The sequence below is a fragment of the Cricetulus griseus genome, chromosome 5 (genome assembly GCF_003668045.3).
Source record: "Cricetulus griseus strain 17A/GY chromosome 5, alternate assembly CriGri-PICRH-1.0, whole genome shotgun sequence".
In the NCBI taxonomy this organism is placed as follows: Eukaryota; Metazoa; Chordata; class Mammalia; order Rodentia; family Cricetidae; genus Cricetulus; species Cricetulus griseus.
The window spans coordinates 117,654,836-117,672,296 of NC_048598.1; the positions used below are offsets into that span (position 1 = coordinate 117,654,836).

Sequence of the window (17,461 nt, forward strand, 5' to 3'; positions counted from 1 at the left end):
GTAACATTGAAAACAAGGGTACTGAGTACTCAGAATTCAGCACTTCCTCCGTGTTACTTTAGCTATTTCTTCACCATATTACAGCTAAGGTGCCTTCAGTGGGAATATGATAAAATGGTGTGCCCAGCAGTCCTCACTGTGGACAGTAGTGTCAGATTGTTAGCTTGAAACTGGCCAATGCAGCACCACAGAACCTGGCAAACCCTGCCTTTCATGATTGGTTTTCTTCCTCTGGAGAGCTGGCTGCTAATTTGTCCCTGCCTTGTTGTTTACTGACCACGTGACCTGCGCATTATTTAACACAGCAGAGCTTTCACTTCCTCCTCAGTGAGAGGGTGATTATCACTGGGGGGGGGGTGTACAGCAGCAGCTCCACAGGTGAATCAGATAGTATTGCCCACATGGACACAAGCCGAAGTATCAACACTCTTTCCCACAAGATTGGTTTCTGCTCCAAATTTCTTACCCAGTATCTTGTAGACAAGTAAGGCACCCAAAGGGAGGGCAGCCAGTCCTAGCTCCCTACCTCTGAGCACTGGCTGCAGTGCCCATGCATGGGTGCTGAGGCAGAATAGGCAGGAATAGGGTTAGAATGGCTTCCATGGACAGTACTAATAATTTTGGACTTAAACTGGTTTATTTAATCAAAAACATCAGCGGCAATAATTATTGCTTAACTGAAATGATGAACACAAAGGAGCCAGATTTAGGAGGCACCTAGGAATTTTGCCACCAGCTACACGAAGCTTCAGAGAAGCAGGCAACACAATAAAAATGTTCTCACTAAGCACGGAAGGAGGTGAGGCACCAGGATTCCATTTCATCTGTTCTTAAAGAATTCTTTCCACTCTCCATTGAAGCCATTTAGGTGCAAAGTGACTCTGCTGTTTGCAGAAGGGATGATGGATGTGGTAGAAGGGTTAAGCAAGAAATGAGACAGTGCCCAAAAGAGAGGCAGAAAGCCTAGAGATGGAGATGGCTGGGGAGCAGGAGTCGGGGGTCGGCTGAGATAGCCCTCTAGAGATAGCGTGTTTCCAATTCCGCTGACAGCCTGCACCTCACATCTCTTCCAGCCTCATTGCGTGGCTGTGTTGAGCCACTTTTACCTATTTTCCCTGTTGACATGGATAGAAAATTGAGCAATTACCCTTAAACTCCAAGCTCTCAGATCATCCAGATTGCTACACTTGAAGAATTAAGTCCCCAATCGCCCCTGGCTAGAAGTGGCTCGACTCAGCTTGTCCTTTAGGAATTAAACATTTTTTGGTTGGTCAGAAGGATTTATTATTTCTAGGTTTCAAGGCATTTCACTTCTGTCAAAACTGGACCTCGGGATGTGAAAGACACAGCTCTCCCCAGCGGGGCTGAGGCGCACCCACAGCTCAGGGCTGCTGTACGAGGGAGTCACAATGCCAGACACAATCCTGTGTGATGCAAGAAGACTATGCTCGAACACAGTGCCTCTTTCATTAAGCTCTTGTTTTCAGAGACTGGGGAGATGCTCACAGATATTTTTCTAACTTTGTCTTGACAAAATGACTTGAAAGTTGAATCCATGTTCAATTGTATATTCAGCCATAGTTTTAACCTGGATATTTCTTGTGTATGTATGTGCATGTGTGTGTGTGTGTGTGTGTGTGTGTGTGTGTGTGTGTGTGTGTGTGTGTGTGTGTATGTATGCATGTGTGTGCGTGTTGTGCGTGTGGTGTGTGTTGTGTGTGTGTGTGTGTGGTGTGTATGTGCGTGTGTGTGTGTGTGTGTATTGCGTGTGTGTGTGTTGTGTGTGTGTGTATGTGCGTGTGTGTGTGTGTGTGTGTGTGTGTGTGTGTGTGTGTGTGTGTGTATGTGTGTGTGTGTGTGTTGGCATGTTGAGGCTAAAGACATCAACCAGGTGTCTTCTTAATTGCTCACCACCTTATTTTCTGAGACAGGGTGTCTAGTGGACACTGGAGTTTCCAGCTTTGGTTAGACTGGGTGGCGAGCACCCTGGAGCAGGAGCACCCTCCTGTCCCACTTCCCCAGAGCTGGGATTGTGGGCATGCATTGCTGTACGTGGGTTTTCATGTGGCTGCTAATGAAACTCAAGTTCATGTTTGCATGGCAAGCGCTTTGCCAGCTGAGGCTTCCCCCAGGGTCCCTGAATATTCATTTCTGAAGATAAAGAATTTCTCTTCTCCATCTATGTATCTCTCAGTGCTCCTTACAACCTCACAGTCTATCTTCAGCTTGCCTTCTACTACTGAGTGGATTTCGGGGTAGATGGAGACTAAGCAGGCCTAAAGAGGTTAGGGGTGACACTCCTTTGGTGCCTGTGGTCTCCTTCTCTATCTCCCAAATCCCACTGCCCCTCCCTGACAACTTCTGCTCTTCTATCAGTTGATGCTTGAAAGTCATGTCTTTAGATTGCCTTTCTGCTTCATTACAGAGTTCAAGTTAGGATTATGTGAAATGAAAATTTTTTTTTGCATAGCTAAAGAAATAATCACTGAGCGCCTACAGAATGGGGAAAGCCACTTTCTATATAGAAAGAACTTCAAACATTAAACACTAAATACCATCCACCTGATAAATGGGCCAATGAACTGAATAGGAAGTTCTCAAAAGAAGAAATGAAAATCAATATTGAAAAAAGTGTACAATATCCTTAGTCATTACAACTGCTTTGAGGTTCCATCTCACCCCAGGCAGAATGGTCATCATCAAGGAAACCAAGAACAACAAATGCTGAGGCTGTGGGGGAAAGGACACCCTTTTACACTGATGGTGGGAGTGGAAACTGGGGGAGCCACTATGGAAGTCAGTGTGGAAGTTACTCAAAAAATGAAAAGCACAACTACCGTGACTCAGCTGGACCACTCCCAGGAATATGCTGGAAGGACAGTAAGTCAACGTACCATGGAGATATTAGCACATCCATGTCTACTGCTGAACTATTCACCATAGTATATAATAGCACTGCTGTACGATTCACCTAGATGTCCATAAGCAAGTGAAAGGAGAAATACGGTATACCCACAATGGAATTTTAGTCAGTCAGAAAGAAAAATTAAATTATGACCTTAGAGGAAAATGGGTGCAACGAAGACCACATGCTATGAGACAGACTAGACCCAGAAACATGTATATTCTCCTATGAAGACTCTAGATTTAAATGTACATATATGTATAGACAATGTGTGTGTACACATGCATGCACGTGTGTGTGTGTGTGTGTGTGTGTGTGTGTGTGTGTGTGTGTGTGTGATATGAAAGGGGAAGGGGAGATCTTATGTGAAGAGAAAAGAGCAAAGAAAGAGCAATGGAATACATGTAGCAAGAAAGCAGAAGGGAAGGAGCCATCTGACGGGATGAAGGGACCAGTAAGTCACAGGGAGAGGGCAAAAGAAAGACTGGGACCCATCCCATCAAACAAAGTATGACATCTGTGTGTAAAAGTGCCAGAACAAATGCCATCACATCGTATAGTAACTTAAAAATGTATTTACATAGACTGGATGGTTCTGCCATTGAAGGATGCTCGTCTAAATAGAGAAGACTTGTTTTGCCTTCCCAAAGGTCATGTGGGGCTCTGGTTTCCTGTTGCTCTCCAGCTATTCTCTATAATCACAACCTCCCACTGTTTGGGGATAACTGCGAGTGCTTCAAGCTAGAACCAGCAGGTTAGAAAGATGGCTGAAAATCTCCCTAACATCACCAAAGGCAGTGTGAAGTTGGAATGGACAAGAATCTGGGCTTAGCGCTTCAAAGCAGCATCCCTTCTGGCTACATTAACCATTGTCAATGAGGAGTTTCTCCTTACACCAGGTCATTCCTTCTCTTCCAGCTAATCAGGCCCTGTTTACCCTTCATGACCTTCCTTCTTCCTGAGGGGTTTTCAGCCTGTACACAACTAAACTCACAATCACAAACATGTAGCCACACCTGCCACGCCTCCCCTCATTCTCTCATATCTTCTGTTTTGCTTCCCAACAAGGATCTGTGTTCCTTTAGGGCAAAGCCATTCTCGGTTTTGTGTAGGGTTTGCAAATCACTTACAAAGACTTAACCCAATGTGCAGATGTGTTCTACTTACAGGATTTTAAAAACAGAATTCGTTCTTGGGGGCTGATAGCCTAGCTCAGTGACAGACTGCTTAGTGAACATGTGGCCCTGGGTACAAGCTCCAGCACCACAAGCCTAAAAGTGTCATTTTTAATTTCATATTTAATTTCTCATGCTGGGAATGTATGTAGCCTTACAGGAGCTACGGGCATTTTACAATTAGAAATACATCTTAGTCTGCCTGTCATCCTTTGGAACCTAATTTGAAATCTTTCACGCTGTACTGCCCGTCTGGTTCATCCCAGGCCCTGGCACTCTCCACCGCCCATCCTTTTGCTGTTTCATGTGTTTGTATTCTCTGTCTGGCCTCTACATCCATCTGAGCTTATAGCCTGCCATGGTCTTGCAAACAGTCCCATGCCATGTCTTCAGGATCACCAGCAGATGCCCAAGCCCCTTGTAAATGTCGCTCACTCTGTTTCCATTCTGCTATCTCAGAAGTTCCTTTCTCCCGTGTTTTTCTGCCCTACTCCCTGGAAGGATGGGGCACTGGTGGAGAGATGTTAGGCTTCTCCTTCCTCCCCCAGGTGACAGAGCAGGATGACTGTTATTCACCAAGGATCAAGGTGCTGAGAATGCTACCGAGGCAAGGCTCCTGAACCTGCTCCATGACTGACAGGCAGGCAAGGACCAGGAATGTCTTCTCACTAGACCAGAAGCTCCAAGAGGCCTGTGACTGCCTTCGTCACTGCCATCTCCAGCACCTAGGGCAATACAGGCCCCAGTTAGCACTGGGTGGAAAACCTGTTGGCCCTCCTCCATAAACCTAATCTCCAAGGCTGGCAGGAGAAGGAGATAGAATGAGGGAGACTTGCTTTTGCTTCCTCTCTTCTCCATTTGTCACTGCTCACCAATAACCCTCCCTAGCAGGTGAGATCACCCCTTCTGGGGTGAAAACACTCCTTGCTCCCCTAAGATCCTGAATGGGGGGGGGTTATTAAGAGAGCCAGTAGGTGTCCAAGGAGATGTTTTAATGTCATTTGTTAAATGTGTGGCGTGGATGATTCATGGGAACCACTCCTGGACTCTCACTACCCACCGGATATTCTAAGTTCAAGGGAACAGCCTTCACTAGCCAACCAAGGAATTCTCTGAACAAAGATAATTCTAGAAACTAGTTATATGTAACATATGATTCTTAGCGCATAATGGATTCTAAACATTCACATTCGGTGAAATGGACTAAGTCGAGTGTGAAGTGTGACACGTGAGCTGATTTTCCATTAAGGATGCAAGCAGAACTGAATGGAAAAATAGATTTATGCTAGGGAGGGGCTTCTCTCCAGGGGTGGGTGGGTAGGGAGGCAAGGTGCTCTCTCGGGAGAAACAAGTTTGTGTGTCAGGCCTCTGTGTCAAAAATCACAAATATCACATGCCAGGTTTATGAAAGGGAAAATATTAGGTATTCTCTGGAAATAGGTCTCCTTTCTTTCTTTCCTTAGTGGGATTTGACTAAGCATCCATCAGTGACTCTAAGCAGTCTGTGGTGAAGATACTGGCATATCTGAGGAATCCTCACAAAGGCTCAGAATAAGAGCTCTGAGGTCAAAGGTCTGCTCAGAATCCCGTGGCTATCGTTTACGGGTTGTGGGACCTTCAGCAAGGTTACTCTTCCTCACCTTAAGCCTGCTTGTCTTCAATATGGGGATAACAGGCAATTCAAGTGTTTATCAACAGGCTGATATAATACTGTGGTATATCCATGTAACGGAATGTCACTCACCAATAAAAATGAAGACACTAACAATGCATGAAGCAACCTGGATGATGTTGGAATCACAATGAGAAAAGCCAGGCATGCTTCTATTTACATGAACTGGGATAAAATGTATGTACTTATGCTTTCATTTAGTCTAGGACATTAAATTATTTTATCATGAATAAAAGAGCATCAATTGTTGAGGCCAGAGGCAGAGGAGGGATGTGCTGAGTGGGGGTAATGGAGCGCTGAACGGGGGTATGTTCACTGTGATAATGGTTTCACGACACACGAATGCCAGCCAGACTCAAACTGCCTACTTTCGATGGTTAAGGCTTTTTGTGCTTAAACAGACTCAGTCAAGTAGATTTAAAAACCTTTGCCACAGGGAGATGGGTGCACAAGGGTTAGGAGCTGAGTTAAGATCCTAGGAACCCAGATAACAAGCTAAGCTTGGTGTTGTGTGTGCATCCAAGACTTGAGCAAGTCAGGGCAAGGGCGACAGGCAGATCCCTGAAGCTCACTGGCCAGCCTAGTCAAAGTGATGAACTCCAGGTTCATTGAGAGACCCTATTATAAAAAATAAAGGGGAGCCAGGCGTTGATGGCGCATGCCTTTAATCCCAGCGCTCGGGAGGCAGAGGCAGGAGGATCTCTGTGAGTTTGAGGCCAGCCTGGTCTCCAGAGCGAGTGCCAGGATAGGCTCCAAAGCTACACAGAGAAACCCTGTCTCGAAAAACCAAAAAGAAAGAAAAAGGGAAAAAGTGATCTAGAAATAATATCCCTATCCCTATCAGTGTTTCACCTTTACAGGAATGTATGCACATAAACATGTACATGCGTGCACACACACACACCACTACCAAACATATACACACAACACACAACACACACACACATACACCACATACACACACCACCCATACACACACCACACACAGCTTACCATAGAGTGTGGATTGTTCTTGAGAGTCACATGACACAATATGCAAAACATAAGCCAAATGTGGTATCATATCTCTATTATCCCAGACAAGAAAATGTAAATCTCCTGGCGTGGTGGCTGATACAAAGTGAATGCTCAGTAGTAATGGCGACATTGGTGGACAACTGAGGTGTAAGAGCTGATTCTCTTGGGAGTCAGAAGGGCAGTCTCTCTGAGTCCTGCTATACTCTATCCTCTAAGCCTCAATTTCTTAGTGTGTCAAAGGGCAGGTTTGCTCAACATGGCCTAAAGAGCCCTTCCAAGCCACAGCAGCAACTCTAAAGCAGTGGCCTATGGCACCCGCACAGCCTCTGTTCCCACACATTAACACGCAGCACAGGCAGTGTTTGCCAAGCTTGGCTGTGACATTTTATAGTTATTCCTTGATATGGAGCAGTTTCCACAGTGAAGAAAGTAGGGTTTCAGAAGCCCTTTGAAGGGCCTTGGAAGGCGGCTCCAGGCAGAGTGTCGAAAAGCCTGGCACTAATCCTGTGGGCAAGCATCAGTGATCAGGAATATTGTTTTCTTGTTGTTTCCATTTGGAAGTTTCGGCCATGAGCTCTAGAAATCAGGTTTCCTGAGTTTAATGTTTCTCACATAAAGCCCACATGTCTTCATGTCCCAAACAAATCCATAAGCAACTGGAGACTGAAGTCACTAAAACATTGAGCTGCAGGGTACAGCTTGCACCTACCCACTGCTCCAGACTGCCCAGATCCTTACACTGCAGATCCTTGCACCACACCACCATCTCCTAGTTCAAGGCTTCCGTCCCCCCCAGGCCTCAGAGGTCTTCAGCCATAGGGTGTGAGGCAAGTCATCCCTAGGACTCCTGGGGAACCAAAAAAGCCTGGACCACACCCAGACAGGGAATCAAGACCTTGATGAGTGACATGAGCAGAGATGTGTAAGGTCACATAGCAGGCCCCAAAATGGTAGTCCTGCCGACAGAGTCCTAAGATGGTGGATCCAACACAGACTGGACTCTTACTGGCTAAACAGAAACCTGAACTCGGCAACCCTCAGGAATCTTATGATTTGGGTTTCTGTTTGTCAGGAAGGCCACTACTTCCCTTCAACTGACAGGGGCAAAATACACTTGGTGGTGGATAGCCAGCTTGTGAACCTCCACCCTGCTGGCTACTATATAAAATCCAGGCTTTCCCGCTGAGTTGCTGTTCTCTGATTTTGTGAGACAGTCCTCAGTTTGTCCCTCAATGAGCTCTTTTCTACCCACAGAGTGGTCTTGTTTGGGATTTCACTGCACCCACTCACAGATGCCTTAGACTAATCCATGGCTATGGGCCACCCTCAAGCCAAGGAGCGCTACAAATACAGCTCACAATGAAATTGTAAACTTACTTAAAACATTGTACTTTTTTAAAATGCAATTTTCTTCCTTCCTTCTCTCTCTCCCTCCCTCCCTCCCTCCCTCGATTGTGTGGTTCCTGAGCATGAACTTTGTAATTGACAACATTTTGTCTTATTGGCAAAAAGTTGGACACATCTTAGTGCCAGCTCCAGACAGTTCTCAAAATGAACACCTTGCCCATCAAAGATACATTACCTGCCAACAAACAGGTCAGCCTTTGAAGGGTGAACAAATAGGTCCAGGATCAACATGTTCACTCCAGAGATCCAGAGTGTCCTGTACTCATCAGTGGGGCGGCGGGGGAGGGGAGAGAGAGACAGAGACAGAGACAAGAAACACAGACACAGAGAGAGGCAGAGAGGGGGGCGGGTAGAATACCTCTTCCAGAAGGAAAATGAGTCAACGGAAACAGACTCCGAAGACACAGCAATGATGGAATTAGCAGCCCAAGTACTGAAAATGGTTACTACAGACTACTCTAGCACAGAGGACACATGGGTAAATGGAAGGTTTGTCTTAAAGAAGAACTAGGGCTGAGAAAGAGGTTCTGTGGGTAAGCATGCTTGCTCTGAAAGCATGAAGGCCTGAGTTTTGAATAGCCAACAAATGCAGACAGTGTGTACGGCTGCACTAGTGTGTAACCCTGGGAAAGCTGACTGACACACTGCCAGAGGAGTTCTGCAGGGCCAAGGAGAGTAGATGCAGCAGAGGCCCCGGCAGGAGCATTCAGCAAAGCAGATGCCTGAGCTGAGGCATCTGAGCAGATGCTGCAGCTGAGGACTCCCTAGGGGCTCCCAGGGCTCCTGGCCATGTCCTGACTTCCTCTAAGGCACTCACCTTCTCCTTCATCTGATCCAGTCAGGCTGTGCTGTCTGAGGCGGCGGCTGTCGGTGGGAAAACAGAATAGGAGAGCAGAAAATGAGTGTCAAACACAGACAGCAACAACCTAGAGTTAACAGCTGTCCTGGCTAGTTTTATGTCAACTTGACACACAAACTAGAGTCATCTGAAAGGAGGGAACCTCAGCTGAGAAAATGCCTCCATAAGATACAGCTGTAAGGCATTTTCTTACTTAGTAATCAATGGGGAAGAGACCAGCCCATCGTGCGTGATGCCATCCCTAGGCTGGTGATGGGTTCTATAAAGAAAGCAGGCTAAGCAAGCCATGAGGAGCAAGCCAGTAAGCAGCACCCCTCCATGGCCTCTGTGTCAGCTCCTGCCTCCAGGTTCCTGCCCTGCTTGAGTTCCTGTCCTGACTTCCTTCATTGATGTGGAAGTATAAGCTGAATAAGCTCTTTCTTCCTCAACTTGCTTTTGGTCATGGTTTTTCATAACAACACTAGTAACCCCGATTAAGACAATGGGTAATACATAAAAATTCTCCTTCTTCCAAAACCTTGGTCAAACCATTTCAGACAAATTGGTCTGCTGTGCATTGTTGCATAGGCTGTGCAACACACCATTCCCAAGGGCAGCAACCACAGACAGACATGAATGCTCTCTCCAACGCTGCAGGGGTGACAGCACCTGCCATTATATCTTTGTCTAGAACCCTGTCCCTTAATTTTAACTAACTTCATTTTTAAAATGTAAGTCTTAGGAGAAGGCCAGGGTCAGTAGACTATATTTCTGTCCATCTGTGTTGTTACAGCGCTAAGTTTGGGCTGGTACCTTGATACCTGGACATGTAATCCTGACAGTGAGACTATGGCATGACCCCAGTGCCATGCTCTGACTTTAGGTGAAGAGGCAGCATGCAGCAAGCTCTTAATTAACCATGCAGATCCCAGCCCCAGGCCACAGCCAGATTCCAGACCCCCTGATGTTCTTTTTGAAGACTTATTATTTTTATTTTTGCGGATAAGTGTTTTGTCTGCATGTCTGTCTGCACATTGTGTGTGTGTGTGTGTGTGTGTGTGTGTGTGTGTGTGTGTGTGTGTGTGTGTGTGTGTGTGTGTATGCCTGGTTTCCATGGAGGTGAGATAAGGAGGCTGGAGCCCCTAGAACTGGAGTGAAAGATGGTTGTGAGCTGCCATGTGGTGCTGTAAACCCACCCTCGGTGTTCTACAAAGGCTCTTAGCCCTGTCTCTGCTTTTTCAATGCCATGATCAACACAGACCGGAGAGACAATGACAGTCAAGGCCACACTGCTGGCACAACTCACTATAGCATACACAAGAACATGGGAACTTACTCTTCCATCTCCTCAGAAAATTTCTTTCCCAATCTGAAAAGAGAGAGAGAGAGAGACAAAGTTTAAAACAACCCATGAGTGTGACACTCTGGAGTGAGGTTCAGGTAAGTGCACATCAGCATACCCCAAATGCTTTCTTTGTAGCCACTGTAAGGGTGTGTGTGTGTGTGTGTGTGTGTGTGTGTGTCAGTAACTGTGAACGTGTGCATTCATGTATGTGCACATGTGCCAGGGTGCACCCCCCCAGGAATGCATGTATTGAGTAGAGGCAGAGGTTGGATCAGATGTATCCTTGAATTACCTCCCACCTTCTGTCTGTCTGTCTGTCTGTCTGTCTGTCTGTCTGTCCGTCCATCCCCATGCCCCTCTCCCCCTTGGAGACAGAATTGGCCTGGAATCCTCTATGTAGACCAGGCTGGCCTGGAACTCAGAGAAATCCACTTGCTTTGCATTCACCTCCTGAATTCTGGGATGGAAGGCCCATACCCCCATGCCCTGCCACCATGTCTTTTGACACGGGTTTCTCTCACCGAAGTTGGTACTCACTGACTGGGCAGACGGGCTGACCAGCAATCTCTGGACCCCCCGCCCAATGCAAGGGTGACAGACATATATGACCACATTACTATTTTTATGTGGATGCTGGGGATCAGAACTCAAGTCCTCATGACTTCACAGCAGTTACTTTACTGCCTGGGCCATATTCCTAGTCCTCCGTAAGGTCTTCTTAAAGCCTTGGCTCAGTACAACTCCAAATTAGATTGTTGGGTTTGGGTGTTGGTAGAGCAGGAAGCTGAAAACTGAAATGGGTGCACAGGATGCCTCTCTCAACACCTGGCTGACACAGAGCAGCTTGCTTTTGCCAATGACTAAGGCTCTGGCTGTATCTGGTGCTCTTCTTACCAGCTGAGATACATCACAGGAGCAAAGGGAGAGTACTGGCTCTGCTTCTGAGCAAGCCCTCTTGTGTCTCATCACATGACTGGTACTGGGTAGAATCTGGACCTGTGTGGCTCCCATGCCTTTACCTAAGACAGCGGTTCTCACATGTCAGTGACTCGAGAGCCACTGGGAAGCCCATTAGACACGCAGACTGCTGGGCCTGGCATGGAGACATTTCTGAATTAGCCGATATGGGGATGGGGAACTCAGGTCTACATACTGCTGCTGCTATTTGTGGTATTATTATTATTGCTTTTATTATGTGGTATTAATAGCTGTGTTCCTGGGAACGGAAGTGAGGTCTTACACACGCTAGATAAACACTCTTCTTCTGAACTACACCCTCAATCTAGGACAACAGATTTTTAAACAAAATTCCAAGTAATTCTAACCTAAGAAAATCACCACAGATGCTCTGCGACTGGCAACTGTTGATGGTGTTTAGAGGTGGCTTTTGAGTATATGGTGGTTCCATTTTTCTATGTTTGAAAATTCCCACAATAAGCCTTGCATTTTCTTTTGAATAAATTATTTTCAGTCTGAAATCTAGCGCACAATAGGCAGAGTCCAGGCTGGTGGCAGTGTTATAATGTCTGGAAGCAGAAGGCATGACATTCTCACCTTTGTCAGTGCAGAGCCAAAAATGTCACCAGGAAGTTTCCCCAAGGCCAACTACCATGCCCGCAAGGTGAAAATAACTCCCCCAGCTACTGATCATACATTAATTTCTTATCAATTAAAAAATAAAAATATAGTCTAAGTTTAAGTAAACTGCTCTCAACTGTATTGTTTCTTTTTAATGTTTTTCATATTTATTATTTTTTTATGTGTTTGTATGCGTGTTTGCCTACATGTGTGTTTAGCCAACAAGTTCATGCCTGGTGTTCACAGAAGGCAGAAAAGAATGTTGGATTCCCTGGAACTGGAGTTACAGTCAGGTGTGAGCTACCATGTAGGTGCTGGGAATTGAACTTGGGTCTTCTGGAAGAGTAGCCATTGCTCTTACTTACTGAACCATTTCTCCAGCACCCTACACTGCTTTGCTGTTGTTTTTAATTTATTTTAGTTTCACATGTATGAGTGTTTTTAATGCACAAATGTATGTATGGTATGTGTGTGTGCCTGAAGAGGACATCTGATTCTCTGGAACTGGAGTTAGATGGTTGTAAGCTGCCATGTGAGTGTTGGGAACTAAAAAAACCCAGGCCCCTTGCAAAAGCAGTGATTGTTCTTAACCACTGAACCAGCTCTCCAGCCCCACCCACTTCCAGAACTGTTTTTAAAAGTCAGAAAATGATGGGTGAGGTGGAGAAAGAGAAAGGAACAGGCAGGTAAAGCTGGAAGAAAAGGGAGAGCTACTCACAAATTTGGATACTGAATGTTCCTAAAGCCTCCCATGCCATAGGCCTAGTCCCCAAAGCCTTGATCCCCATAGGCCTGATCCCCAGACTGCAGTGCTATTATGAAGTGGTGGATTCTTTGGGAGGCGGGGCCTGGTGGAAGGAAGTTAAGTTGCTGGGTTGTGCTCCTGAAAGGGATACTGAGACCCTATTTCATTCTTCACTCTTTCTTTTTACCTCCCGGGCACTAGGAGGTGAAAAATTCCTCCTACCATATGTTCCTACCACAATGAACTGTGTCACTATGGGCCCACAAGAACAGGGCCCCACAATTATGTATATAAACCTCTGAAACCATGCTACAAATGAGACCTTTCTTACCGTTTAAGACAATCACCTTGGGGATTCTGCCTTAGCCACAGAATACTGACTAAACACAGTCTCAGTATAGTAGTTGACTCAGTGGGTACATTTAGAAGGTTGAGTAATTAGGGTCCAAAAGTGAAAGACAAAGTGTCATGGCGTTGGGCGTCCAAGGTCAACTGCATACCTCCATGGGCTGCTCAACCAAAGGACTTCCAAGGACTGTTCCAAGACAAAGAACTGCTCAGAAAGTTGCCAAGGCCACTTTCTGTCGGGGAGGATGGAAGGCTCTTGTTCCCTTAGACGGCTGCTTCTAATTCTCCTCTGAAGCTGAACTTTGTCAACTCACTGTCCAGATGACCCAGCCAGCATGTCACCAACATGGCAGGATGAGAACAGGTCATGGAGAAATTAGATCAGAGATGCAGGGAGACGAGGCCCGTGTCCTCGCTTTGTGTACAGGATGTATTTATCTCTGATCACCCTCAGGAGTAGCAGCCACCCTGAGGTTAACAGCACATGGTTCCTACTGTGATGTACTGCACTACCACAGGCCCAAGCGAGGCTGGAAGAACAGGACAACCTGCGTTAGGCTCTGCATCACCCCCAAGGGCACTCACCCTAAAGGCATGGTTGTTCTTGTGGCGCTATTGTAATTTCTACTGTGCCATGGTGAAAGCAGGGGGAGTTCTGCCGAGAGGAGACAATGATGACAGTGGTAATGTCTTGGGGAGGCTGATTAATGTCCATTTATCCATTCAGTATCCAAAAAGCTAGGGAGTTTAAGATTCAACTCAGCCAGGTGGTGGTGGTGCATGCCTTTAATCCTAGCACTCGGGAGGCAGAGGCAGGCGGATCTCTGTGAGTTTGAGACCAGCCTGGTCTACAAGAGCTAGTTCCAGGACAGCCTCCAAAGCCACAGAGAAACCCTGTCTCAAAAACAAAACAAAACAAAGATTCAACTCAACTGCTATGAAGCCCACATTCTGTTCTCTCTCCCTCTAGGGGGAGCCTGAGGACATTCTCCACCATCTCCTTTCTCCAAGAGAGAAAGGAGACAAATCAGAAGATGCCCAGGGGAAGGATGCACTCAGGTCTCTTTTCCTTCTCTCCCTCCCCAGGGCATAAGTAACAGGCTCTGGACCACCCCTGCTTGAGAGATGAGAACTTCCGTGCTAGAGTCCCGCCTTTGCTCTGGCTCACATCGATGGATAACTGCCATGTCTGGGTTTTACCTAGAGCAGCAGTTTTCAACCTGTGAGTCAAGAATCTTTTGGGGGTTGAATAACCCTTTCATAGGGGTCACCCAAGACCATCCGAAAACAGATATTTACACTATGATTCCTAACAGTAGCAAAATTATAGTCATGAAGTGGCAATGAAAATAATTTTGTGGTTGGGGGTTACTACAACATGAGGAACTGCATTAAAAGGTCACACCAGTAGGAAGGTTGAGGACCACTGGTCTAGAGTGTAGGTGAATTTGGTTTGGACCACACTGCCGTTTATTATTTTGACAAATGCTCATCTTTCTGGATTACTGCAATAAAAAGCCTGGTAACAACACAGTCTTTGGGACAGAAGCCTGACTGTCAGCTACCCTGGGCTCCCTCCTACAAGGCCAGGAGTAATTCTGAATCCCTGAGTCTATGGTTTTCTTAGAAGAGCCAGGGGACAGTAGGATATCCTACAGTCATGTGGACATCAGTGTGTGAGCCCAAGGCGGCCTAGGTGGGAAGTACCTTCTAGACCTGGTGTATGCTTCTCTATAGAAAGATAATTGTGCACATGTGTGTGCCCCGGAGAGCCACTATGAAGTACTGCTCTGCCTCACCCCAAAGGCATCTTGGGTGGCACCGTGCCACACACACAACGGTTTACAGTATTTTCCAAAGATATCAGTGTCTATGTCACGGTGCTACGGCAGGTATCTGCAGTAACCACTGACACTCAGGGACACCAGGTACTGTGGCCACGGGCCTCACCCTTGTCACAGAGCTAGCTAGTGATGAGCCTGACACTAGACTTTGCTTCCCTGACTTTCACCCTAGATGCAGACACACTGCCCCCATTGCCATGTCAGCATTCCCAGGACACCCACACAGCTGTCTGGATTCCTGTGCACACAGTCCTTCTAACTCACCTATCCACACCAGGAATTGAAAGCTGTACATAATCCTGCAAACAGGCTGCTCTTAACCACAGAACACAATAGAATCACATGCAAAACCCTTTTAATGGAGACGAACTAGCCCCCTCCCACCCCGTCCAAGTATTAATTTGTACAAAGAGGTCCCAGTCACGGTTATAAGAGCCATATCCCTAACTGTATTCCAGATGTGAGGCAGACGCCACAGCTGTTGAGCAGCAAAACAGATACCTCTTTTTTTGTTGTCTACTGTCTTCCATCAAAAGTGTTAATGGATACAGATTTGAGGAAGAGATGGCCAAGAGTCCAAACAGCCCACAAAGCAAAGCTTCTGTCCCTGGGACTCACATGGGCGGGTGGTGTTTGTATAACCCAAGCAAAGAGCTCGACACCACGGCAGGCCAGACAATTCAGACCCCATTAGAGATGCTCACTCGCTCAATATGCAAAATGTAGAAGCATGGAGCTTGCTGAAGCAGCCCTTTGAAAAGTTAATTAAATGCCAGGTTTCTTTTGAGGGGTTCCTCCATCACTTGCTGCCTGCTTTGGCCACTCTGCAGAATACAGCTTTACCTATGGACCACAGGAAATAATCACCCTCCCTTCCCACCTTGCAAATTTGGAACAGGGTGAGCAAGCACGTCTGGTCAGCCAGCAACTCAAAAGGAGAAATCTGGCCATCTCGTGGTGGCCCTTAACAAACCACCAAAAATCTGGCCACAAGTTGCCGCACTCTAAGTACTGGCTTCTCGGGTGAGGTGTTCAAAGGCTGCCTTGTTACTACCACCTTTCTGTGAAGCCCAGAGCTTGGAGCAGTCCCTGCCTGGTTTTCCGACCTGCTTTTCTCAGACATGTTCAGCTTGATGCAGCCACACATTTCTCAGGAGAGTTGAGAGTTAGCAGTGGGCCTGCCAGACACTGGGCACTGACACCGTATAACATATTAACTGCTATTACATATAGCATACATGACGTACTAGAACAATCCCATCATCACTGTTATTCTCTCCATTGCACAACCGAAGAAGCCACCTCAGAGAGGTAAAGTAGCTTGCTTTCTGCTGCCCACCCAGACAGCAGCAGGCTTGAGTGCAAGCCAGGATGGCTAACACCAAAGCTCAGCTTTTAACCCTGGCCTGACAGGGACACATACAAGCAGCTCTACATGGGTGGCGATGTCCCGTCCATACACTGCACTACGATGCAACTGGTATTTTCTATGGTGCAAACATGTTTCAAACTTACAGAAGGGTTACAGCTTTGCCAAGTCTCCTAACCTGGTGGATTAACTATACATTTTGTAAGATGGGCGGGGAGGGGTCTTATCTCGCTAGGTCACCCTCCCTTCCCCAGTCCCATCACCTATCACTTTGCTTATTTGGTTGGCTGAGGACAAGAATGACCTCACTGTTGCTGCATGACTGCAGCCAGAGAGAACCCCAAGACTCTGGGTTCTCCTGCTTTCATTCTGGGGCTCCATGGAAAAGAATTTGTGCTATGGGGTAAAAAAACAAAAACAAAAACAAAAACAAAAAAAACCTCTGGGGTGATTCCTCAGATGAGGGTCTATCTATCTTGAGTGCATTATCTCATTCATTTCTCTGGTTGTCTTGCAGCCACATGTCCTCACTGGCCCCCTGCTATATCAAGGGCTTGGGTTGGCCATCATGATTATAATAAGGATCATATCCAAGGAACCCCAACTTTCAGACTTACCAGCAGCTGAGGGCATGGCCCTCAAAGCAACCTGGGTCCCCTCTGCCATCAGACAGAGTCTTTGCTGCTTCCATGCAAAGGCTTCTAGTAGCCCTGATGCAGACCTCATGGAAATAGTGTTTCTTACCTAATAGAACACTTCGGAGATCTAAATGGAGATAAAGTACCACGGCTCAGAGGACAGCCGGGATTCTATGCAGCATGACAACGTTCGGTGGTTAATTAGACACCGTTAACCTAGTTTAGCAGGGGACATAACTGGGATAAATGGAGGAAAGTGTCCTTGAAGCCTTGTAATAGCGATGGCACACACTAGACCCCAGACCTGCCTCCCTGCTAAGGCAGAACCGGTGCCAAATGGACCTCAGAGTCAGTGGACATTCCCAACGGCCATTGTCTCTGATCCAGGAAGCAAAGTGAAGAGTTTAGGCACACAAGGACAACCACAACTCTTGGAGGTGAGAAGACCCTAAAGGCTCATGGCTCCATTGCAAAATGATGAAATTCTGCAGCAGGGGGAGTTGGTAGAAGAGAATTCGAGGGACATCAGGAAATACATAAGGGCCAGAGCTCTTCGAAGTTTCCAAACACAGTCTCCTGT

At 46.6% G+C, this 17,461-nt stretch overlaps 1 protein-coding gene across 4 annotated transcripts in view; it reads right to left on the reverse strand.

Annotated features, from left to right (window-relative positions):
* The window catches only part of Ift43 (intraflagellar transport 43), an 80,067-nt gene that overhangs the window by 12,349 nt on the left and 50,257 nt on the right, over positions 1 to 17,461 (reverse strand). For all 4 annotated transcript variants that reach the window (XM_027418575.2, XM_027418573.2, XM_027418574.2 and 1 more), the window contains exons 4-5: positions 10,351 to 10,383; positions 8,994 to 9,040 (exon numbers count right to left, since the gene is read on the reverse strand). In XM_027418575.2, coding sequence (XP_027274376.1) covers positions 8,994 to 9,040; positions 10,351 to 10,383 — 80 coding nt within the window. The remainder of the gene's footprint in view (positions 1 to 8,993; positions 9,041 to 10,350; positions 10,384 to 17,461) is intronic.